The 24697-nt window shown below is 66.1% G+C and overlaps 1 protein-coding gene across 4 annotated transcripts in view; it reads left to right on the top strand.

Annotated features, from left to right (window-relative positions):
* Positions 1-14452, top strand: part of SKI (SKI proto-oncogene) — a 70129-nt gene extending 55677 nt beyond the window's left edge. Inside the window, exons 2-7 of one of the 4 annotated variants that reach the window (XM_058719402.1) lie at positions 7925-8047; positions 8165-8280; positions 8850-9112; positions 9222-9523; positions 10257-10487; positions 11285-14452. In XM_058719402.1, coding sequence (XP_058575385.1) covers positions 7925-8047; positions 8165-8280; positions 8850-9112; positions 9222-9523; positions 10257-10487; positions 11285-11473 — 1224 coding nt within the window. In that variant the 3' untranslated portion in view covers positions 11474-14452. Of the gene's footprint in view, positions 1-7924; positions 8048-8161; positions 8281-8849; positions 9119-9221; positions 9524-10256; positions 10488-11284 lie in introns of all 4 variants that reach the window. The other 3 variants (XM_058719399.1, XM_058719401.1, XM_058719398.1) reach the window with 3 other exon arrangements.
* Positions 14453-24697: the final 10245 nt, after the last annotated feature.

Below are 24697 nucleotides of genomic sequence, written 5' to 3'. Positions count from 1 at the left end.
GCATCCTTTGAAGCCCAGAGAGGTCTTGACCTTGATGAATTTCCGCTTTCCTGTTTTATCTTGTCCTCGTGCTTCGGTGTCACCTGAGTGGGTGGGCTGTCAGGGAGGCTGGGGCTGTGGCCGCGTCCCCAGCTCTGCCCGAAACCCTTGCGGGCGTCTGCGGCCCCCGCTTTGTAGACCTCAGAGTCCCGGAGTTTTCTCCGAGCTGGTGTAAGGAGGCAGTTCTTTGTCGAGAAGCCGCACAGAAGCAATCTTGGGCACGAGAACCTGAAGGGGCCTCCCCACAGGGGTGCTGGGCCAGCGGCGTGGGCCGTCTCTGCTCGGAGAGCGCAGCGAACGTGTGAGAAGCAGACACGAGGCTGGGGTTGCGCCCTTTCCAGGGAGACACTTCGCAGCCACATAGGAAATCACATAAGCCAATAACGGTGGCGGCGCTACAGGAGGTTCTGAAAGAAGCCGGCTCGGAAGCGGGATCTCGCGCCGCACTCGGCCTCTTTTGCCCGTGACTGGTGGCCCTCGGGAGCGTCCACGCAGGACGTGGCTCTCCTGGTGGCCATTCTTTCCATGTCTAGAACGTGAGCGTGTGGGTGATGCCACCACTGGGTAGCGCGGCCTCCGGGGGTGCGCCCCTGCGGCCTGTCATCCCGGCCTCCCGGACGAGGTCGGCCGTGCGCACGGGCGGCCAGTGACCTCGCCCCCGGGCCTCAGCCTCTGCGGGACACGTTGGCGCTGTCGGCACCTCCCGGAGACCCTTCCGCTGGAAGCAGAACAGCCTGGGGCGTCTGAGGAGACTCCGCCCGCCTCCTGGCACGGCCGGCCCAGGCCTTCGGTGCGGGGCAGTCCGGACCGACTTGACCGCTCCAGCGACCGCGGCTCGAGGCCGTGTGTGGGCGGCTGCTCGCGGGTCAGACCCGAGGCTGCGTCGTGGGCCCTTGGAAGGCCGGAGGGGACGCGGGCAGGAGCGTCCTGCACTACCGCACGGACACCCGGCTCTGTGAGCTTCCCGTGGGGGTCCCGCTGCCCGGAGGGAGTTGGGACGAGCCCCTCAGGTTAGTCTCTTGGCACGGGTGCCCACTCTGCCGTCCGGTCGTGCGGAACGGAAGCTGACTCCGTCGAGAGGGCGACGGCCTGCCCGACGCCCGGCTGCCTTCCTGACGGTATCTCGGCCGCACACACACTGTGCCACTCGCGGGGCCTCGGCAGCAAACCCTGGCTTCGTGCAGACACGGGGCCCTGCGGGGGGGTGGACGCCGGGGTTGGCGCCGTCCTTTTGACAAGTTGACGGTCACCGTGCAGGACGACGCTTTGCTCTGCTGAGTGGCTCTGGTGGCGGCTCCGGTGGGTTCTCCGGGTGCTCCTCCACACCCTCCTTGGGTCAGGCATCGCCCTCGCTCCCGGGCCGAGACGTGGCGTGTCTGACGTGGCCGTCGTGGTGGTGGCCTGGGCGGAAGTGACGTCTGTTGGCCTTGCAGCCGCTGTGCCGGGTGCTGGTCTGGTGTTCTCCGCGTTCTGTCACTTGAGTCTCAACTGTGCCTCTTTACCAGCGAGGCCTGTTCGAGGTCTGCGCAGTCGGCCTCAGGGTCAGGCTGCCTGAGGCCCAGGCCGGGGGGTCTCCGCGGTGGATTTGTGCTGGTTCTGGGCCTCTAGGCCTCTAGGCCTCTCTCTGTTTGCTGGTACATAAACGGGAAGTAGTCACCCCGTGTGGCCGCCGGTGTTTGCCGAGGCCTCCAGGCCGCCTTTTCCACCGTCTGGCTGCAGCCTCCTTGGTGTCTAGGCGTTGTCTGGGGACCCTCTGCCTTCTCCCTGTGGAGCCTGCTGGCGCCGTGGGCCTTAGTGTGAGGGTCCTGCTCAGGGACAGCAGGGAGCCAGCCCTCCCTCCCTGGGGGCATGTGGAGTCGGGAAGCTCCGTGTCTGAGGCCCCTGCTCCACGGTTCCCCCCACCCCCCCCGCCCCAGGTTCGCATGCTGCTTCTCGTGCAAAACCCACTGCTGACAATGTGACCGTGGCCTTCAGGGCTCCCGGGGGCGACGCAGGGTCCCCTGGAGCCCCAGGCCCCTCAGCCCTCATTTTCTGTGTGGTGACGGACAGAGGGGCCTCCTCTAGCACCGTCACCTCCTCCTTGTGTGGCCTGCCAGCAGGTAGCTGCCCCAGACCTTACAGTAATCGCTTGTTCTTTGAAGACCGAAGATCGCCCAGAGTGGTGGAGGCCAGCCCCTCTGCCCGTGCCACGGCCTTCAGCGGCGCCCTCTGCCTCAGGCACCGCGAGAACTTCATCCGTGAGCCCGACGACCATGACCTTCCCTGGCGTGGCCAAACCAGGCCGAGAGAGGTGCCGGCTGCTCGGCGCTGAGACGGCAGGGCCCCTCGGGGGCCGCTGGGTGGGCGCACACCTCTGTCTGCCAGTTTCGTTTTGATCGGGGTGTGTGAGCCCTCTCTGCAGAGGTTGGCTCAGAGCCCCGTGTCCGAAGGCTCAAAGCAGGGACCGTCCGCGCCGATCGGCGGTGAGAGCGACAGGGCTAGGACCTGTTGTTCGGCTTCTAATTAATAATTAGGCGTAACAGGCAGGGTGGACGAGCACAGTGTCGGGAGCACCAGGCTGAGGCCCTGCAGCAGGGCACCGCCCACAGTGACCGTCCCTGCCTTGGGAGCACCCTGGCGGTCGAGGCGGCGGGGTCTGCCCGTACTCTCCTGCGTGGCGACTCTCCGTGGGGCTGGGCTCCGCTGGAGCACAGGTGCGGAGGCCGTGGGGGATTGGCCACTGAAAGGCTGCAGGACGTGTAGACCACGGGCAGCCCTTCTTTACAGCTGCTCCTGCCAAGGTGCCGATGGCGCGCGGCCTGGCCGTGGTTCCGGCAGGCGGCGGAACGCCGTGCGTCCAGGAGGACGCGCATGGTCTGAGGCTCCGTGTCGTTTTGGGGTCTGGTGAGTCCTCCCACCGCCATGACGCCAGGAAGGGGCTCACCTCCTGGACCCTGGAGAGCCTCCCCTGGGTCTGGACATCGGTCCTCGGTCCTGTTGGGCCCTGTGGGGTCCGGCCCACAGTGAGCTGGGGTCTTGGGAGGTTGGGGATTCTGCCCCTCGTCCCACCTGTGACTTCGACATTCTCTTTCCTGATCCCTGGGGAAGTGACCAGAATTCTGCACCCGAGGCAGCAAAGGGTGTCAGTGTCAGACCAGATGTGTCAGTGGAGCGCTGGCCGTCACTTCCTACGCACATGCCACCGGAGAGGGCTTTTTGGCCACTGTGGCTCCTGTGGCTCAGCTCTGCAGCCTTACCGGGTCAGGCTGTGCCTGCCCCTTGCCTGGTGCTGCTGGGTGAAGCCGATCGCTGCCCGCCAAGCCCTCGTGGGTCCCTGGCTCTGTCCCAGCCACCGGGGCCTGGCCCTGCTGCTGCTGTGCGTTCGGGAACCCGAGAGTCATTTCCTCTGTCGGGACGCCTTCGGTGGGGATCCGGAGCTCTGGGTCCACGGACATCTCCGCACGGTGGCCGGCTACGGTGACGATGCTCCCAGCCAGCACCTGGCACTGTTGGGCCAGAGGGGACCTGGGTGGCAGTTGATGTCAGCTCCACCATGTGGCGCCCAGGGCGGCATGTGTTCCTGGCCTTGGGGTACACGGCCAGCCAAAACACAAACCAGACAGACAGTCCCCGGCTGCGCGGGGTGGGGGTGGGGGGGGGGCCGCGTGGTGCCACGCACCCTGTCCAGCTGAATGTATCATCCAGTGCTCTCGTGAGCCCTGAGTGCACACCTCCACGGTGGGGAGGCCGGGCGCTGTGACGCGTGCCAAGGGTGCCTAGACACGGCACGGAGAGAGGGGGTGGGGGCTGGGGAGGCATCTCAGACAAGGGGGGGAGCCTTAGACCCTGGCCCCACTGGCCTGAGCGGTCCCTCAGCTGTGGGAGCCGGTGCGGAGGGCAGGTGCTGCAGCCGCCACTTACCCCTGAACACACGCTTGCTCCTGGACATCCGTGCCCCTGGCGGGGCCGGTACCCAGCGGGCACTGTGCTTCTGGTTCTGGGAACATGGGCAGCTCCAGGTAGGACAGGCGGTCCCGATAGTCACATTCAGATCCTCAGTCCAAGGTCCACACACCCCTCAAGTGCCTCTGAGTAAAATTTGGGCTCTGTGGAGCTGGGTGGGGACGGTGACTTTATTCCCACTGACTTAGATTGACGTCTCCTGCCGGACAGCCCCCCCGGGCCGGCTCTTGTCCCCCCGTGTGAGCTGTGTATCGGAGGCCGCGTGTCTGCAGGGCGTGGCCTTGTCAGCGCTGCTCTGTGTTCAGACGGTCCTGTGGCATCTGTGCATGGGAGGTGCTCGTGCTGGTCCCGGTGCCGGTGCTGGTTTTGGAGCTGGAGGCGCTGTGCACGCCCGCAGACCTGCCCGGCCTCGCTGGGGTGGGTGCCGATCTCGCTGCTGGGCCACCTGGGTGTCCCTCTGGCTCTGCCTGGCACTTGGGTGGGAGCTGTGTCTTTACTGGTGCGTCACCCCAGAACTGGGTACCTGCGTGATGGTTGGTTAGCGGCTGTTGTGGCAGCCGGAGCTCCGCGCCGAAGTCAGACCGCGCTCTCGGGCCTTGGGCCGGCGCCATCGGCCGGCCTCTGGATCGTCTCCTCCCCTCCTCGTCCCCCACATACTTTTTTTTTTTTTTAGGACGTGCAGGGCGGCACACGAAAAGTGGTACGTGGGGGTGGCAAGGCCAGCAGCCTTGGGAGGCAAAGTGGTCGTGAGCTCGCTCCCCCAGAACGCGTGGGGCACAGCCAGTGGCGTCTCTCCCAGGGGTCTTGCCACTAGGGGTTCCCCAGATGCCAGGTCAGAGCTCCGCGCCCAGGCCTGCTCCAGTGCTGCTGGAACACGGGGTTCTCAGCAGAGCGTAGGGGAGCCAGTGGCGTGGAGCCCAAAGACCTTCTCCTGCCCTGCCCTGCCTCTGGGCCGTGGCCCAGGCTGTCCCGCTGTGCATTTGGGGCCCGGGCGCTGAGGCGTGGCCTTTGCCAGCGTGAGGCCCCGAGGTCGATGCCGGAAGCCGCCGTGGCTTCTGGCGGCCACTGGCCCTCTCGTCCACCCTGCTCTTCCCTGCGCTGGTCTTGGGTGGTGGCCGAGAGCCCGGCAGCCGTCCTGACCCCACTCCGTGTGTGTCTGATGGAGCCTCTGTCTCGACTGACACCCTGGCCCCCGTTGACGTGAAGGTCAGGTAGCAGGGTCACACCTAAATCGTGCCCCGAGCCTTGCAAACCTGCAGAGGCCCCTGGGCGTGAAGCGTGCGAAACCCCCGTGTGGGTGTCCTTTCCTCCTCTGTGAGGAACGCGCACAGCCGCCGAACAGTCCCGGGCGTGTGCCTGTGCCCTCCACGGCCAGCTCTTCGACGGAGCGGCTGCCCGTGGCGGGATGGCCCTCGGCGCGCTGTCCCGGAGACCGCACGTGTCCTGTGCTGGGACGTGGCACAGGACACGTGCCCTCGCCCTTGTGGGGGCCACCAGCGGGTTCCGGGGGCAGGCTCCCCACCGCCCTGGCCGTGTCCTAGGCCCGGAAGCCTGCGCCCTCCTTGAGGTCTGTGGGCCCCCGGGTCTGGCGTGGAGGCCTTGAGAAGGGTCAGAAACCACAAGCGAATGTCCTTACCTGCTTGCTGACCTCTGGCGGAGTAGGAATCACTGGGCAGTTTTGTCCCTGATCATCTGCCGTCCCTGGGGCCCAAGTGTGCCCTGCTGGGGACAGTGGCCTTCCAGGCCCGAAGAGGTATGTCCTGGCCCAGCTGTCTTCCTGCTTCTCTCTCTCGTCGATAGAAGGGGCTCACGGGGGGTTTTCTTGCTATAGGAATCTCAGAGGAGTCATTCCAGCTCCGTGAAGACACCTCCCTCTCCTGGGGTTGACGGAGCTCGGGGTGGGTGGGGGCGAGGGAGGCTCTGGCCCTTTCTCCAGAACCGATGGGCTGGTTTTTGAGCGCTGGGTGCTGGCAGGCCGCGTCCCTGCCCGGGAACCTGCCCCGCTCTCCCCCGCCGCATGGATGGGGCTCTGGCCAATGGGCGCCGGGCGCCACCCGCCAGCCCCATGCACGTGGGGGTGGCCCCGGAGCCGGAGCCGTGTGACGCCCCCGGAGTCTCCCTGAGGGTTCTCAGAACCTGCAGGAGCCGGCGCCAGGCCTGCGGCTTTTCTCTCGGTGAGAACTCGGCCTGTCTTCTCCCCTCGCGGCCTCCTATCTGCTCCGACAGGAAGCCCCACCCCTGCTGGCGTGAGGCGTGACTGACCCCCGCTCCCCTGTCACAGGCGGCCGGAGGCGGCCGGGCCGCGCAGGCAGACCTCACCGGACTCTTGCCCCTTAAAAGCGCCAACAAGCCGTCTTTCTTTCCTGATTGTTTCGCATCTGAGCAGACCGTCCACAGCCGTCTGTGGGTTTGCCCTGAAGCGCCTCCCCGGAGCTGGGCGCGTCCCCCTCGGCTGCAGGGCCACAGGCCTTGGGGCATCTGCTTCTGCGTGAGGACAGAGGCAGGTGTGTCCCTGCACGGAGTCCCCCCCGCGCCTGTCTGTCCACCGAGAGGGGCTGGGTGCCCCGCGAACACGCGTGCAGGCAGATGTGCTGGGCTTGGTCAGGCCCTTCCTCTGGGATCCTCGGTCCGCGGGCCTTGTGCCCGGGCCCCAGTCAGCCCTGTGTCTCTTGAATTTTGTGGTGACAGACCGATGAGGGGGACACCTTGCCTGACCACTTGCCTTCCCCCTCCCCCACCTCCCTCCCGGGGCCAGTTCTGTGATACAGCATTTCCCCACCTGTTCCAGAGCAGGGAGGAGCCCCTCCCCCATTAATCCCCCACGCCCACCCCCCTCCTGGCCAAGGCTTCCCCGCACCTGCTCCCCCTGAGGTCAGGCATCATCCTGGCGGCCCCAGGCGGGTGGCAGTGTGTCTGCCTTGTGGTACGGACCCCAGGACCCCAGCACAGCTGCCCTGGGGGGGAGGCACGGTCCATCTCCGCAGACTGTTTGGCCGGAAGAGATCCCATCTGTCTCAGGGATCCTGTGCCATCAGGTGGCTCTCCTTCTGACACCTGCTTGGGAGGCCACGCCCACCATCATGTCCGACAGACCTTTGGGTCCCTGGGAGTCTGGGGCAGCTTCTCCAGCCTCCAGCAGCAAGGTGTGAGGAAAGCAGGAGTGTGGCCTGTGTCCCAAAGCTGAGTTGTGCACTTGGTGGAAGGGGTTTGTCCCTTTTTTTTTTTTCTTTTTTTTTTTTTTTTTTTTTTTTCAACGTTTTTTTATTTATTTTTGGGACAGAGAGAGACAGAGCATGAACGGGGAGGAGCAGAGAGAGAGGGAGACACAGAATCGGAAACAGGCTCCAGGCTCCGAGCCATCAGCCCAGAGCCTGACGCGGGGCTCGAACTCACAGACTGTGAGATCGTGACCTGGCTGAAGTCGGACGCTTAACCGACTGCGCCACCCAGGCGCCCCTGTCCCTTTTTTTTTTGAGGATGCTTGCTTTCGGGGTTGGGGGAGCTTGCCAGGGGGCACCTGCCCCCTCCACCCCCCAGCCGATGGCAAGTGGTCGAAATTCTACTCGTCGCCCAGACCACTGGGGACCCAGGGACAGAGTCCCCACACTTGGCCCCACACTTGGCCCGTGAGCCTGCCCGCCACCTAGTATGGCCACCAGGAGGAGGTCAGCGTCTGTGGCTCCTGTTGGCTGTTGGGGCTGTGGCCAGGGGCTGTCCCCTCGAGTCCCCACCCTGAGCCCGGCCTGGGCCCCCTGCCCCTGGGCCTCCTGTGGCCATCGGGGGAGGTCACGGCACGGTAGCCCCACAGGTAGCGCCACAGCGCCCTTTCTCACGGAAGTGGCTTGTTCTGCTGGAGTCCGGGCCGCACATCACCGCACACGCCTGGTGCTCAGAGCGTCGATGCCCTCAGGGGCTCCGGTGACAACTTTTGTGTCGTTCACAGGTCTCCTCCGAGCCCCCGGCCTCCATCCGAAAAACAGATGACGCCCCCTCCCAAGTCCCCACGTCTTCTGAGAAGGACAAACAGTCTGGCTGGCTGCGGACCCTGGCCAGCTCCTCCAGCAAGGTCGGGCGCGGGGCGGCGGGTACAGGACGTGGGGTGGTGGGTACGGGGACGCGGGCGGCAGGTGAGGGCACGGGGCTCTGCGCTCCTGCCTCTGACCCCTGGCGCCTCTTCCAGCAGAGCCTTGGCTGCGTTCACCCTCGCCAGCGCCTTTCCGCTTTCCGACCCTGGTCCCCTGCGGTTTCTGCGAGTGACAAAGAGCTCTCCCCGCACCTTCCGGCCCTGATTCGAGACAGGTGAGTACCTGCCGTGCCGGCTGCTGGAGGTCAGTAATTATCGGTGGATGAGACCTTTCCTTCACGTGGCCGCCCGGAGTTGTCCTCAGACAGAGTGCGTGTGATTCGAGCGAGGCCGTCACCCTGCGCGTCTCAGGACCGGCACCCACCCCTCCCGGGCGCCCCTTAAACGCCTGAGTGCACGGTGGTGCGCGCTCAACACGGCCGGTGAAGGGTCCTGAGTCTGTGGGCCTGGCGCTCTTTGTCCCCGCCTGCGGCTTCGCCCTAACCTGCGTCCGCGTGGGGCCGCGTGGCGGTGGAACTAGCCCCGTTCCGGCAGGAGTCCCAGAAGCGGGGGTCCTGTTGACTGGCGTCCGGGTGGGCACGGCCAGAACTTCTGCTTGGGGTGCGGCCAGCGGCCGTGCTCCAGCTGCCCCGGGGCTCTGGCTCTCGCCTCCTCCTTCACAGCCTCCGGGGGGGGTCGGGGGCGGGGGGCGTCCCACCGGGAGCCTTCACGTGCTGGCCACCGTGGGGAGGGGGGTGGGGGGGGGGCAGACGCCTGTGGCCCCAAGGTCCCCCCACCCCTGCAGCTTTTACTCCTACAAGAGCTTTGAGACGGGTGTGGCCCCCAACGTGGCCCTGGCACCGCCGGCCCAGCAGAAGGTCGTGAGCAGCCCGCCCTGTGCCACCGTGGTGTCCCGGGCCCCCGAGCCTCTGGCCACCTGCATCCAGCCACGGAAGCGGAAGCTGGCCGTGGACACCCCCGGAGCCCCGGAGACGCCGGCGCCCGTGGCCGCCCCAGAGGACGGCAAAGACTCGGAGGCCGAGGTGGAGGTGGACAGCAGGGAGGAATGTACGTGTGAGTCGGGGTCCCCGCCTGCCCCCGGGCGCCGCCGCGCTGCACGGAGGTGCGGTGAGCGCTCTGCTAACGTCCGCTTCCCCTCCCGTCCCTGTGTCCGCAGTCACCTCCTCCCTGTCCTCCCTCTCCTCCCCGTCCCTTACCTCATCCAGCTCCGCCAAGGACCTGAGCTCCCCGGGCATGCACGCCCCGCCCGCCGCGCCCGCCGCCCCCGAGGCCGCCGCCCCCGCGGACACCGCGAGCGGCGGGCTGGAGGCAGAGCTCGAGCACCTGCGGCAGGCCCTGGAGGGCGGCCTGGACACCAAGGAAGCCAAAGAGAAGTTCCTGCACGAGGTGGTGAAGATGCGTGTGAAGCAGGAGGAGAAGCTGAGCGCCGCCCTGCAGGCCAAGCGCAGCCTCCACCAGGTGAGGCCACCGCGCGCCCCGCCATCCCCTGGCAGAGCCGGCCCGTCGCTCGTTCCCGAAAGCCCTGCGTCGTCAGAGAGGGAACGAGTGTGCAGGCGGGACCGGCTGGCTCCAGGCACTCTGGATTCTAGATGATTCCATTCAAGTGACTGCTTCCTGCCCGAGAAGGCGCCTGGGGCCTAGGGTGTCTGGGTCCCGCCTCCGTAGGGGCGGGCGGGGCCTCCGCCCCGACTCTGCGGCCTTGCCGGGCGCACTCGGGATCGCGAGTTCACACCTCTGCGGTGGAGGTGGCGGTGGCGTCTGGCAGCTTCACACGTGGGCTCTAGCACAGCACGGGCCTGCCGGTCCCCGGGGCGCCGGGTCCCAGACGTCTCTCCTGAGCGTGTGTCAGGTGCTCGCTCAGAACGCCCCTTCCCTGGTCTGGTTGGAGGCGTGATTTCCCACACGCGTGCTCACTGGCGCCTGTGGCGCGGGGGCGGCCGTCTCTGGTGGCTGGGGAGGGACGGGCGGAGGCGGAGGCGCTGAGGAGGGAGGTAGGGAGCCTGAGCGGGCGCCCGGCCCGGAGGACGCCTGGCGGCTGGAGTGCGCTGGGCCGAGGGGCTCTGCCGGGAGGGGTTGGGGCGTCCGGGAAGGCAGGCGGCACCTGACGCCCGAGGGGGAGGCCGTGGGGAGCGGCGGGGGCAGAGGGGCCAGGGCGGTGACCCCAGCCCGGGTGTGTGCGCCACCCTCCCAGGAGCTGGAGTTTCTGCGCGTGGCCAAGAAGGAGAAGCTTCGGGAAGCCACGGAGGCCAAGCGCAACCTGCGAAAGGAGATCGAGCGCCTCCGGGCGGAGAACGAGAAGAAGATGCGCGAGGCCAACGAGTCCCGGCTGCGCCTGAAGCGAGAGCTGGAGCAGGCGCGGCAGGTGCGGGTGTGCGACAAGGGCTGCGAGGCCGGCCGCCTGCGCGCCAAGTACTCGGCCCAGGTACAGGCGGGGGCTGTGGCAGGGGCTTGGAGGCATCACCTGGTGCCTGGGTGACAGGTGGGGAGACGGGCTTGCCGCGGGGCCCCACCTCCAGACTCGGCCGCGTGGCAGGCGCCGTGCTGGCATCTTGGGGTCCTTTCTCACCTCGAGGGGTCCACCACAAGCTGAGGGGACCACGGGGGACCGGCAGGCCGACTGGCGCTGCACGCTCTCCTGGGCTTTGGGAGTCGGTCCCCCGTAGGAAGGTGTCGTGTCCTCTGGCTGCACACGTGGCCGCTCTATGCCCTCTTCCCTCGCGACCACGCCCCTCTTTGGTGGTTTCCCTTGAGAAACCGGCTCTGAGCCGGCCCCCCGGCGGTGCCGAGGAGCCCCGGGCAGCCCCAGCCTCGCCCCACACAGCTTTAAACGCCTCAGCACGTCCGGATGGGCCGTCCTGCCCGGCCAGGGATGATCGGGTGCGGGGCGGTGGGCATGGCAGCCCCTCCTCCCCTTGCCTCACCGGTGCTGGGAGGGTCTGGTCTGGGCTTTGGAGGGAAACTGGCCTCAGGATGTCGAGGCCGCCCCGAGGCAGCTGCTGGGGGGGGGGGGGGGGAGGGGGCTGGTAGTTCCCCCCCCCCCCCCCCCCCCCAGCGGCTCGGCACACCCGTCTGGACTCGGGTCACGGTGCCCCCGGAGAGGCCCTCCCGGGCCCCGGCTGCCGCCTCCCTCGCTCAGCGGCGCGCGTCCCACGCAGGGGAAGGAGGGCGGCTGGCGCGGCCGGGTGGGGGGCGGGTGCTGACGGCCGGCGTCCCTTCCAGATCGAGGACCTGCAGGTGAAGCTCCAGCACGCGGAGGCGGACCGCGAGCAGCTGCGGGCCGACCTGCTTCGGGAGCGCGAGGCCCGGGAGCACCTGGAGAAGGTGGTGAAGGAGCTGCAGGAGCAGCTGTGGCCGCGGCCCCGGCCCGAGGCCGCCGGCAGCGAGAGCGCGGCCGAGCTGGAGCCCTAGCGGAGCCCGCGGGCGGCCGGGTGCGGACGCCGCGGGGGCGGGCGGCCTCCCCGCCCCCGCCAGCCGGGGGTCTCTGCGCCTGCGCGCCGGCGGCCCGCCCCCGCGTCCACATAGCACAACGTCTTACTGTGCCTATAACCAAGCGAGCGTTTGGAACCACATACTTTTGGAATCCACTGCAAAATTTTCTACTGGCCAAGTTCGAGGGTGCAAGCCGGGTTCCCAGCGGAGCCGGGGCCGAGGCTCCGTGCCCGCCGCGGTCCTTCTGCTTGCCGGGACGTCCTACCATTTACATTTTTGTTATAAGCTATTTAAAACCAACGAGAAGACTTGATACTCAGAAAAATCAACAGGTTTTTTAATGACTAACTTTTCAAAGCCCCACCAACACGTGACGCCATCTGAGGACCTGCTAAGGGAGCCGGGGCGCCGCCCCGCAAAGCCATCTCAGCTCGTCCGCGCCCGCGCGAGGACAGGGAGGGTTTTCTCCAGAGTCTATTTTTTCAGCGACGAGGACCCAGGCCGCCTGTGCCGGCCGCCGGGCGCCCCGAGCCGGAACACTGCCGCCTTCCGCCTGCCCGGGCGCCGCTCACCTCCGCCACCCTCCCCCGGCCGCCCCTGTCGCGTCGGGACCGAGGCCGCAGCGTCGGAACAAAAACAGCATTACTTCACTTTTTTTTTTTTCTTTTTGTTTGTTCATTTAAACGTATATTTAGAACTGCACTTTGTCAAAACTCTTCCCTTTTTATTCCCCAGTTAACTGAGGTTTTTACTTTTCAAATATTGCAGACCCATTTATAGAGCAGTCCACATCCTAAGTGCTCGAGTGTTTAGAAACCCCCTCTGGTGCTCGGTTGAACAAGGGAATCACAAAACGGAAATGCAAAAGCTGAACTTCGGGGGGTAGTTCTGTGCCTTCCAGCATCTTGTACAGCAAATCCTGACTCGTCTTTTTACCCCCGAGACACCTGTCTTCAGTCGCGATCGAATCTGCCACTATCAGAATAAGTTACTTGCATTTATTCCAGATAATCTCGTTTACTCTCAACTGTTCATGCAAATTGTATAAGGTTTTTTATGCCCAAGCTTGAAAAATGATTTCCCAGTAGACAAGAGGCGGCTACCCGTCCTGAAATTACGGTATTTATTTACGTGAGAAAGATCTTAGCCAGGATTCTTCGCTCGACCCCGTTCTAACGCCGAGGCAGCTGCCAGCGCGCACGGAGGTGGGGACCGCTGGCTGGCGCAGGTGCAGACGCCGCCCGCTGCCGTGACCGGCAGAGGCTTGGTGACCGTGTCATCTGCAGGGTTCTTGCCCGTGGTTTACCGGGGGGGAGGGGGGGAGGGGCGCAGGTGCTGCTGGACCCCCCTTCTAAAGTGCAATGCAAAAGGGACATCATATATATGCAGCGTTTGTTTGGATTTTTTTTTTTTTTTTTGCTTTTGTTTTTCTTTTGCAGTTATGAAATCTGTATGCATGGAATGTTAAACCTCTGCCATATGTATACCCATCGATGGGCATTATTACCGGGCCCTGTGAGGGGCCGGCTGTGCTACACAACACGCAGAATGCTGTGTTCAGCCTCGTGTTTCCGGAGTTGTGTTTTTTCAGTCATTTCTTCAAGGGAAACGAAATGATTTAGCTGGAGCAGACCTTTAAGTGTGCTTCTGTGTGACTGTGCTCTGTTGCCGAGTCTGAAAGTCGTGAGAGATCAAAGGGCCCGTGGGCCTGTCGCCCGGGCCATCCGTTTGCTTCTCGGTTTTTTAGGCCCCAGCGGGCGATGAGCTTCTCTAAGTTCTGTGCAGGCACCTTCCCCGCCCTCCCCGCCCCCACCCTTGCCCTCGCAGTGCCCACCTCCGGTCACCGTCTAGGCCGTTGGGTCCACGAGCCCACTTGCCAGCTTTGCCCCAGGACGTTGGGAAAAGCTGGCCAGGCCACGGCAGCTCGCAACCCCCGGCCCCCCCCCCCCCCCCCCCCGGCCCGCCCCTCTGTCCCTGTCTGAGGCTCCTGCGGCCTCGCCAGAACTGGTGCGGCGGGGACCGGCTGTCACGGGCTCCCTGGTCACCAGCAGCTTGAGCCTTCCCGGGCGGCTCCCGGGGGCAGCTGGGGGGCATAGGCTTGTTCCGGCCGCTTCCATCCTCGGGGGTGGGGGGGGGTGGGGGTGGGGCCGGTCCGAGGGTTCGCGCAGCCGCAGAAGGGAGAAGGGGGGTCTTGTAGGCTGTTGGCTCTCCCTGTGTGTAATACCCATTACCCGAGTGACTGTGCACCCGTTTAATTACTCATTATTTCTATGCTGAAAGAGGATTTTTAACGAAGGGAAAAACAGCAATAACATTCATATCTTTGGAGCAGCTAACTCACACACATAATATCCTGCTTTTCGTACGGAACGAGCCCCGTGTAAAAACAGTCCCTGTGTAAATACCTGTCCTCTACACTGTCGTATCTCCCGCGTATACGGTGGTTCCTTTTTCAGAAACTCTTTTCTTACCTGGTAGTTGTCCTGTTTTCTGGGTTGTTTTTAACTGAGGAAGAACAGAGCTCACCTGCCGGAGGGGACGGACCCTCTGCCAGTCCCCGCAGCACCCTGCGGGCTCCGTCCTGCCCGCCCCTGCCCGCCCACCGCGTCCACCAGGCTCGAGAGGCCGTCTTGTTCTTGCTTTAAGTCAGGAGTCACAAGCGACATTTTTTTTCAATTAAGGAAAAAAACCACAGCTCTACCTTTATATCCGCCGGGAGCGTCTGCATCGCCGTCCGCGTTTTCTCCTCTGCTGCTGCTAATGACAACATGGTGACTTACTCTACTATCGAAAACTATTTTTATGTAATTAATGTATGCTTTCTTGTTTATAAATGCCTGATTTAAAAAGAAAAAAGAAAAAGCTTGGCATATTTATCTACTTCGCTGTGTACCCGTTAGTCCTTTGGCGCCCCTCCCCCAGACAGAAGACATTGTACAATAAAGGACTTTGAGCGTATGCGGAGGACAGCCATGCTTGGGCCGCCCCACCCGCCCCCGGCCACCACCGGGGCCTGAGCCCGGGGAGGGGAAGTGGGTGTCTGCCCGTCAGACCGCGGGGGGCCTTCGGTGTCCGCTGACCCCGAGTGGCGTGGGGCGCGGGTGGGCAGCTGGGGTGCGGTCTCTCTAGGCCCCCCCCCCCCCCCCAGCCGGCTCTTTGCACCGTGGACCTCAGCTGGAGGGGACCCAGGCCGGGGTCCCCCCAGCGTGGATGGCCTGCTCCCCACAGCAGGTGGCCCCCAGCCTGCTGTCCCGAGGGAGAAGCAGAGGGACTCCGCTGTGCTGGGCCCTGGGGCGCTGGGCTGCCACCTCGGCCCCTCGTAGGTCACGTGGAGGTCATTTTGCCTCGAGGGACGCCCAGGTCCCAGCCCCCCTGGTGCCTCCGCAGCCCCAACAGTCCCGGGAGTCCCCCGGGGAGGGGTGCAGGGCAGGCCGCAGTATGGGCGGCCCGGAAAAGCCCACTCTTCCTCGGGGCCAGGCTTCTGTCCAGCCTCGCCTCTGTCGGTCACTCGACGGGCTTCCCAACGCCAAGATCCCAGCCCCTCGTAGGGTGCCACCGAGGGTCTGAGAGAGAGGCTGGGCTGGGGGCAGGTCAGGAGGGAGGGCTGTGAGCTGGGCCCCGAGCCACAGCCCCCCACCGCTGCCCCCTCATGCTGCGCATCGGGCCCCGGGGCCCTGCCTGGGGTCCTGGGCCCCGAGGTGTGGACGGCAGACCTGACCTCAGTGGGACTCTGCCGAGGGCCACACAGCACACCCTCTGGAGCCCACCCCTGTTCACCGCTGCCCCCTCCCTTGCCTGGGTGTCCCCCGGGCCTGGCTCCCCGCTCCTCTGGGGGGGGGGCCTCCCGCTGAGCTGTGTGTCCCCGCCTGGGCAGGGCTGGGCGCCCGTCCAGCTCTCTCCGTTAGTGAGGCTGCCCCTCACTGTCTTCTGGGGTCTCCTGAGTGGACAGTCGTCCGCTGCGGTCTGTTGGGCGTCCCCGGGGGCACTGCGAGCAGAGGGCTCCTGCAGCCAAGGCCCTCCCGGTGCCCGGTGCCAAACACTCGTCCCTCCCTCCGCCTCACGACCGAGCCCACCAGGATGGGCGGCAGGACCTTGGGTGACCTTGCAGACTTGTCCAGACCTGCCATCGCCATGGGACATCGATCCCTACCACTGAGTCCCCTCCCTGGGGCCTGCCAGGTGGGCATCTTGACCTGGGCCCTGTGCCTGGCGAGGGCCTTTCCGCGTCCTTCCCCAGAGCATCTCCCCAGGCCACCGCCCAGGACCCGCAGGCTCTCGGCCTCCAACCGCACCAGCCCTTCGAGGGTCCAAATGCTGCCAGAATGTAAAAAATGAGGGGAGGGAGGCAGGGGGTGAGAGGCGGTCCCTGAAGGACTGGAGGCCCCTGGGGGATGGGGAAGGAGGGCTTCCTGGGGGCGCAGGCCGTGGGCAGGCTTCGAGAGGCAGCTTGTGGCCAGTGTGGTGCTTGGCCCATTCGGGGCTTTGGAGCTGGGCCGGTGGCGGCCTCGGAACATGGGATGCTGGGGCTCACTTTCGGGTATAATTTGACTTTAAAGGGCCCTGTGCACCCCGATGCGGGGCAGACAGGATAGGGGCTGCCTAGTGTCAACCCCCGGCCCAAAGCCGCTCTTAAGAGGTCACGGTGGGAGAAACCCCCTCCCCAGTATTCCCAGCGGCCTCCTGCCTCCTTGCGCTGCCTCTGGGTCCCCTGGCTCCGGACCGTCCACACCGCCGGCATGCCGGCCAGGGGCTCTTCAGGGACCCACGAGGCTGTCCCACAGCTTGGCCTCGTTTGTCCAGAGCCCTGGCCTAAGTTCTCGGGCCCCTCCCCAGCTGGTGCTGGTTTCCAAGCCCCTCGAGGCCCTGGGGATGCGGCGAGCCCAGGGCAGAGGAGGTGCTCCTGGGAACTGACTCAGGTCCCTAGTTTCTGGGCCTGCCCTGTGACCCCCCACCCCCAGCTTTCACTTCTGCCTCTGTCACCAGCAGCCAGGGCCCCACCCGCGGCCCCTGTGCTCCGCCGTGCCTGCCTGCCTCTGTCTTGGGATCTCTGCCCCTCCTCCAGTCTGTTGGCCCCTGAGCCACAGTCTGGCCCCCGGGGCCCCACCCACCACCCTGTGGTCAGGGGGGCTGACCGCAGGCCAAGAACTCGCACCCTTATCTGGGGAGGCGGATGCCAGGCGCGCCCTCCGTGGAAAGAGGAAGCCGCCTGCCCATTTACAGTAACAGCTGGTACGGCCTCCTCCCCTGAGCCCCCTGGGGGGAGGACTGCGGGGTCAGGCCCTGGCGCTGAGTGTGGTCCCCAGCCTCCACCCCACCCACACCCAGCTGTGGCCAACAGCCCCCCCTCCCTGGCTCGCCCAGCCTGGAGCCCGACCCACCTCTGCTCCCCACGACACCCCCTTCCCGGTCTCTCTCTGCCTGTCCTGTCACAGGTCACCCCTTCTTGCTGGCCACGAAGAGACAGGCTGGCGGGCTCCTTGGGCAGCTCCGAGAGACAGATCGGGGTCGTTCATGAGATCCCCAAGGCCCCACACCCACACTCTGCCGGCCAGGGGCCTAGGCACACTCTGGGTGACCACCGCCCGCAGGAAGGCAGGGATCCTGGAGGAAAAATGGGCAGCTGGCCCACCCTTTTGGAGGGTCCCGAAGGACAGTCTGTGTGACCTCGGGAAAGGGTGGGGCTGTGACCCGGCTGTGCTGGCCTCGGCAGGATGTGAAAGCAGGGCCTCGGAGAGGACCCTGACCCTCCCCGCAGAAACCCACCGTGCTCTGCGCCCTCCCGTGTGCCCTGCCCACTGCCAGGCAACCCTGGGAGGGGTGGGGGCAGAACTTTGGGGGCCTGGATGCCTGCCCGCCCCCGCAACCCCTGCCATAGCGATGACGTGAGCCGTGCAGGCCTCACACCCGCGGCCATCTGTGCCCAGACCTGTGCCAGGGGCTGGGGGCCGCGAGTGCCGGGACTCTCAGCCCTGGAGCAGGTGGCCCCTCTGTGGGGGGTGGTAGGGACAGGCAGGTGGAGCCGGCCTGGCTTCTCTTTGGAGTGTCCTGTGCCCGGCAGGTGTCTGTCAGGGCCCGGGGTCGGGCCTTCCTGCTCCATTGCCGGCCCTGGAGCCCTTACCGGCAGGAAGCCTGGCCCAAGCTCTTGCCCAGCCGAGGCCACTCCTGCCACAGAAGCTGATTTTGCAAACTTCAGGAACAGGGCACCTTGCGAAGGCTGGGGCCCGAGGCCAGGGCTTGGGTCCCCTCCTCATGAGGCCCCTGTCAGGGGACATCGGAGTCCGGCACAAGGCCCAGGCAGGGTGGGAGAGAGGGGAAGGCAGGAGAGGGCCCAGGAGATGGGCCCAGACAGGTGGGGCCGTGTCTGGGTCCTCCGTGCAACGAAGGTGGGCCCTAAGCACTGCCGTGGCATCTGGACGCTCGTGTGCGTGGGAAAGCCAGGTCGGCTTGCACACGAGCCGGCAAGTGACAGGTGCCACCACTCCCCTTCCAAGTCTCCCCCTCGCCCCCCCCCCCCCCCCCCCCCCCCCGCCATGAACTTCCCTTCCCTGTCTCAGCCCCACCCAGGTAGCTGGGTATCCTTGCCCTCCTTTCCTTTTCTGGGGCTCCCACCAGTACTGCGGGCTGCAGGCATGGGGCAGGGTGGTGAGTTCCCATGGGGTCCAACCCCCACCCCCCCACCTGCCCTTGGTGGAGCTTTGACCTGGTGGACGTGTGGCCCACACCCCCAACTTCCTGTTTCTAAGAAAAAGCAGTCCCAGAAAAGTCTTTGGTGGCAAGGGAGGAGGGGGGGGAGTTGGGGGGGGTGAATCTTTGGAGGCTTCTGGCCAAGGTCTGGGGAGGCGCTGGAAGGGGTTTTGTTTTGTCCAGAGGCGGGGGTGGGGGTGGGGGGGGTTGGGGGGGTGGGGACTCGAGGAGAGCTGCGGCGGGTGTGGCCTGGCTGGGCAATCACTGGTCCATCACTGTCCGGCCATCTGCCTTCCCTGGACACCTGCTTCCCCAGGCAGGAAGGCAGCGGTCAACTGGGACAGGGGCCCAGGTCAAGGCTCCTCCGCCCCGGCGTGGCCGCCTTGGGTCTAGTCTCCCCAGCACCCCTGTCAGGATATGGGCCACCCCCCACCCACCATCCTGCAGTTGGCAGTGAGCAGGGTATGCGGGGGGAGGGGGGGCTCCCCCAGTCTGAGTTTACCCCCTCCCCCCCCCCCAGTCAGATGCAGATTAGGCTCCTCTCCCACACCCCCCACCCCGGGGGAAGGGCCGCGGCAGAGAATCCTCCGTGGAATTAGAAAGCTGGTTCCAAAACATTCCGAATTCCTGCTCCTTCCGGCCGGGCCGGAAGCGCGCCTGGGGAGGGGCGGGCAGGGGCGGGGGCTGCGTGGTCCCCGGAGGCCACGGGGCCGACCCTCCTGGGGTGATCGTGTTGCACGGGTCCGGATGGGCCGAGGACCTGGACTCTCGTAGGCCTCGCGGGCCCCTAGGGGGCAGGGGGCGTCGCCCGCGACCGAGTCTGCGCGAGCCCCCCCCCCCGCCCCCGGGGGGCCAGTAGGTCCCCACTTCCTTCCGCCGAGTCACCTTCTGGGGTCTGGCGCGGGGTGGGGGGCGAGGGCCGACACCGGGGGTCCTGAGGGCCCTCGCCCCGCGGCCTCGGTTTCCTATCATGCATCTGACGGAAACCCGCCACTGCGCCCCGCGGGGCCGCCCCGCCGCCCGGTTTCACTTCCCCCGCCCGCCTCCCGGCGTCGCGTCCCAATTCCGTCCGCAGCCTGGGTCCCGGGCGCCCCCGCAGGACCCGCGCAGCCGGGGCGCAGGAGCGAGCTGGGGTTCCCCGAGCTCCCGGGGGCGCGCGCAGGAAGTGCCCCCCGCGGGCCGGGCGCGGTTAGCCCTTCCGGTCCCCGCTCGGGGGGGAGGGGCGGTCCGGGGGGGCGGCGGGCGGGCGGGGGGGGGGGGTCCTCCCGCTCAGAGCGCGGCGGGCGGGGCGCGGGCCCGTCCACGTGTCGGGAGGCCGAGCCGGGCGGCGGCCCCCGGCGGCGGAGGCGGGAACTGCAGCCCCGGCCGGGTGCGGGGAGGGCGCGTGTGCGCCGGGGACGGGGATCCGCCCTCCCGGGAGGGCGCCCGCTCGGCCACTCTGCCGCCTGTGCGGGAGCCCGAGGGAGACCCGGTCCTTTAAGCGCCCCCTCCTCCGCCCCGCACCTGGCGAGGAGCGTTCCCGCTGGTGGAAGAGCCCCCTTGCCCCCCACACCTCTGCCCCTTCCCCGGGGCTCCATAGAGGCCCTGGGCCCTGTCCCCGCTGGTGGTCCGCACGCGGGCCCCGAGTCACCGCTGGGGGACGCACCACCTGGGTCCAGTGGCTCTCTCTGTGCCCCGCTTCCGTCGGCCCCTGGGGGCCGGGGCCAACTCCTGGGGAGTGGGGGCCTTGGCAGGTGTGACCACTGGAGACCCTAAGAGACACGGAAGGCCACACGGTGACCTATGACGCCCTTAGAAATGCTCCCCCCACCCCCAGCCTCTCCCTTGCTCCTCAAGGACTGGCCTCCCCTGCCCTGGACCTCACTCACCAGGATGATGATCCCCTCTCCACTACCCTGCTTCTCCCCCAAGCTGCTGGGACCCCACCCAGTCCACACCCAGGCCTAGCCCTCCTGCCCTTCTCTATTGGCGGAGCAGGCCCAGCCGCCCACACCTGGCCTCCCATTCTTACCACCCCTTCCCCCACTGTGCACCTGCTCACCACCTTTCCTGATCAGCAGCTGTTTGGTGCCCCAGGTGCACCCCCAGTCCTGCCCCCGGCATCCTCCTAAAGGCTCTCTCACCTCTTTTTCTGCCTCACCTTTGCCCCCTTTCCTGGAGCGGGGCGGGGGGGGGGGGGGGATCTTCCAGAGTGGGCTCACTGAGCATTTGCAGAGGGAACGAGGAGGGAACGGGGCCTCCCCGGAAGGCCAGCCCCACCCCTGACCTTGGCCCACGCAGGGGCTCTTGTGGTTTCCGTGGCCTATGGCCAGCACCTGTGCTGCAGACAGGGCCAAGGAAGGTTCGAAGGCTTGGGGGGGGGGGGCAGGTAGCACCCCTCCCACGCCCTTCCCCGGTCGCCCCAGGAGGGAGGCCCTGCAGACTGGGGTCCACCCTGCTGGGCACTGGAGCGACATTTGTGGGGAACACTGTCCCGGTTCCTCCTGTCTCTGGTTGTGCAGGGGGCAGGGCTGGGGGGCCGATGGTTCTCTGAACTGCTGGGCGGAGTTCCCAGGAGGAGGGGTACCTGGAGTGTCGGGGAGCGTCACCATCTGGGGGTCACATGGGGTGGAGACGGCTGGCCTGGTGGGTGAGCCCGGCACATCCGGCAGGCTGTGCCGGGCTGCCCGGCTGGCCGGCCGGCCGATGACAGCCCTATTTATAGTCTCCATCAGAAAACGCCCCTGACCAGGGCGGTGGGGTGGCCGGGCTGCTCCTCGACACCCGGGGCCTCGTGCCAAGAGGAGCCCAGGCTGGAGTGGCTCCGGCCTGTACGGGCCGCCGCCTGGCCCGCTCACTCCTCTTGGCCACCACCCCCGAGGCTCGCTGACGGACCGCAGCCGCCCTGGGCCTGAGGCCAGGGGGTCCCCCAGGGTTACCTGCGAGGCAGGGGACCCAGGGCAGCTCCTCCCCACCTGCTCGGGCCCCCAGCTGGCTCCCAGGATGTCCTGTGCTGGCTGTGGCCCAGGCTTTTCCATCAGAGAGGCTGTGGGCTGGCCCTCAGTGGCCATCTCCTGCCTTGAGGGGACGGTGGCAGGAAGGGGACGGCCCCTCACAGCCATGTCTGTTCTAGGTGCCGAGCGCTGCCCGCCCCGGGATGGTCTTGCGGAAACAGGCCCCGTGATCCCCGCGGGACGGAGGGCTCCCGGGGTGCTGGGCGTCCTTCGGCAGGCAGTGGGCCGGGCCTCCCCGGAGCCCGTCTGGCGGCGGGCACCGGGCACCCCTCAGGAAGCCCTCCCTGGGAGGAGGGGCTCCACACAGCCGGCCCGGCACCGAGACTGGGCGGCCTGCCCGGGCTTTGCAGAAGGAAGGCCTCCCCTGAGAGTCCTGGGTGACCCGCCGGCCGGAGGGGGGAGAGGAGGCTGGGCAAGCCGCCTGCGCGGGAGGGGCCCCCTGTGCTGGGCGCCAGGCTGGCGCGGGGTGGTCTGAGAGGTCGCGCTCGCCAGGGCCCTGCTGGGAGGTGGGCCGGGCAGAGAGGGACAGGCCCCTGATCCGTCTGTCCCTCTTTCTGTCTGGCTGCAGAACTCCGAATGAAGGACGAATACGTCCTCTTCCGGGCAGTGCCTTGCCAGGTGCTCAGCATGGGGTTATCACTCTGTAAATGTCCCCCGAGCAAGTGGACGGCAGGAGGGACCCTCGGGGGAGAGAGCGCGCCCCAGGGGAGAAGGGTTTTGCCTGCAGTCGGGGAGGGGCTGAGACCAGAGCCACCTCCCCAAGCCCCCTGGGGGCCGAGTAGCTTCTTGGGGTGTGAGGCATGTGGGGGCAGCCTCACGCTACCCACTCCACCAGCCCCTGCCCGCCTGCCCCAGCCCAGTGGCGGAGGTGGCTTTGGGGCCTCGGAGAAGCCTGCCTTCCTCTAAGGAGAAGGCCCTCGGGGTCCCCCGGAGGGCCTGACGGAGCCCCTGCCTGTCTGATGGCCACTAGGTCAGGACCCCGGGTCTAATGTCCCCCCCGGCCCCTGCTGGGTCAGCACCGATTCTGGGAGCAGCGACCAGGCCCAGGTCCCTCCTTCCCCCACTGAGGACCCACGTAACGGGTGGGCTTGCAGGCGCTCAGAGCTCCAGATGAGAGCTCTCCCACCCGGCCCCCGCCCTAGGCTCTCCCCGACCCCGCAACGGCGAGGGGTGAGGGGCCTTCCGGGACCGGTCGCCGCGACTGCCGTGCTGCCCCGGAGGGCCCAGCTGCTCCCGCTCGGCCCTTCACCTGCCGGATGTGAAGGCCAGGCCAGCCTGTGGCCGGGACTCTGCTGACCCTCCCTCTTTCCTCGTTTTCTTGGGAGTTCAAACTCCTTGCGGGTCTGTCCGTGGGACGCTGTGAGGACTGGGACCCGGCCAGGGGGCAGCTGCCTCTGTGCCCACCCGGCGTGCCTGCTCACTGGCTCAGACACACCACTGTCCCCAAGGGCACGTCCACGCCGTCACCCAGGAGTCCCAGCAGAGGGTGGGCAGTGGGACAGGGCAGGGGACCGCTATCCTGCCCAAAAGGGGGCCCACGGGGTGTGAGCTCCCCTCAGGCCTCAAGTGGGTCATCTCACTGGGCCGCAGCCGCCTCGCTGGGAAGCTGGTGGGGGCGCAGGCGTGGGGAGAGCCCTGGGGGACCCACGGGGCCAGTGCCCGCTCTCAGATTTGCTTGGAAGACGGAAAGTAGGAGGGTTCGCGGGCCATGTGTCTGCAGGACCGTAGGGCCGGCCTTGCTCTGCGCGCACTTGTGTGTGTGTGTGTGTGTGCGCGCGTGCGCGGACTTGGGGTGGGACGGACCACGCCTGCCCGCGTCCAGAGGCCCCTGGGGCCACAGTCCCGGTCCGTGTGGGGTGGCGACTCTGAATTTGCGCCCTGGGCTTCGTGACTCAACCCCACAGTGCGGGTCTGGAATGAAAGGCCGGAGGACACCCCTGGACAGCCTGGAAAACGTCGCAGCTCTTCTCTTCCCAGCACATTTTTCTTCCTAAACTCAAACAATTTTATTGTTTTTGACAGAAGGGAAGTTTCATCTGGAAAAGAGGAAAGGGCCGCAGGCCCCGTTGCCGAGGATCCGGGCAGACCCGGGAGGACGCGAGGCCCTGACGGGCTGTTCTAGCAGACCTTGGCGCGTGTGGCCCTCCTAACTTCCGGCTGCCCACTAGGGGCTCTGCCCCACTGTTGACGCAGCCGCGTGTGGACACGGCTCTTACGACAGCTCACGGCCACGGCCCCACCCGCCTCCCTGTGCTTCCGGAAGGACGCAGTCCCCAGGGCTCAGGCACATTCTGACCCAGGAGTCGGTGGTTCCCAAGAATGGGTCCTTTCTGGGGACTCGCTGCTGGGGACACCGGCCAGCAATCCGTCCCCTCCTAATGGACAGAGGCGGAGGCCCTGCTGAACCAGGCTGGCAGCATCTATGGCCACTTGAGCTTGTGGAACCAGAAGGCTGGCAGGTGAAGCTTGCTCCAGGTGACACAGCGGCCACCCCACACCTCAGGCTCAGAAGCACATCAGTTCCCCAGTTACGGAGGCTCTGGAACCCCCCTCCCTCACTGACTCTGCGGTCAGTGGCCCTCTGGCGGCTGGCTGGCCGGCTGCCTCGCCGGGTCTGGAGCAAGGGGTGGTCCTGGGGTTCAGCAGCAGGACGAGATCCATCTGGGCTGTCCATTTTGGGCAGTCATATTGAGGGAAAAACTGGACGGGAACCCTAATAAGCAGAGAGCAGGAAGCACCAAGTGAGGGCACGGCTGCCAGGGGCCCGATGTTGGCTTTGCCATAGGGATGCCTTCCTTGTCTGCTCCCTCTTGCCTTTAGTAAGAACAGTTATTCCATGGGAAGCTACCTCCTAAGGACAGGTGAGCCTCTGCTCCATTCACCCATGATCACACCCATCACCCACCATCCTCCCTCTTGACCACACATCCACTATTTGTCCATACACCTGTTCATCCATCAGTTTCCCCACACTCCTATCCACCCATCCACCCATCCTTCCATCCACCCATCCTTCCATCCACCCATCCTTCCATCCACCCGCCCACCCTACTGTCTGTCCATCCATCCATCCTACCATCCAGCCTGCCATCCTCCCATCCATCGATTCATCCATCCACCCACCCACCTACCCATCTATCCATCCATCCATCTACCCACCACCTACCCATCCATCCATCCTCCGATCCTCCCATCCACCCATTCTTCCTTCCTTCCTTCCTTCCTTCCTTCCTTCCTTCCTTCCTTCCATCCTCCCATCCATCCTTCCATTTATCCATCCATTTTTCCATCCATCTGTCCATCCATCTTTCATCCATCCTCCCATCCATCCATCCATCTATCCATCCATCCATCTACCCACCTACCTATCCATCCATCCATCCATCCATCCATCCTTCCATCCATCTTTCCATCCATCCATCCATCCATCCATCCATCCATCCATCCTTCCATCCATCCTTCCATCCATCCATCCATCCTTCCATCCATCCTTCCATCCTTCCATCCATCTTTCCATCCATCCATC

The sequence above is a fragment of the Neofelis nebulosa genome, chromosome 2 (assembly GCF_028018385.1).
Source record: "Neofelis nebulosa isolate mNeoNeb1 chromosome 2, mNeoNeb1.pri, whole genome shotgun sequence".
NCBI lineage: Eukaryota > Metazoa > Chordata > Mammalia > Carnivora > Felidae > Neofelis > Neofelis nebulosa.
The sequence above is the reverse complement of the archived record's forward strand: the minus strand, read 5'-3'. Positions and strand labels throughout refer to the sequence as shown.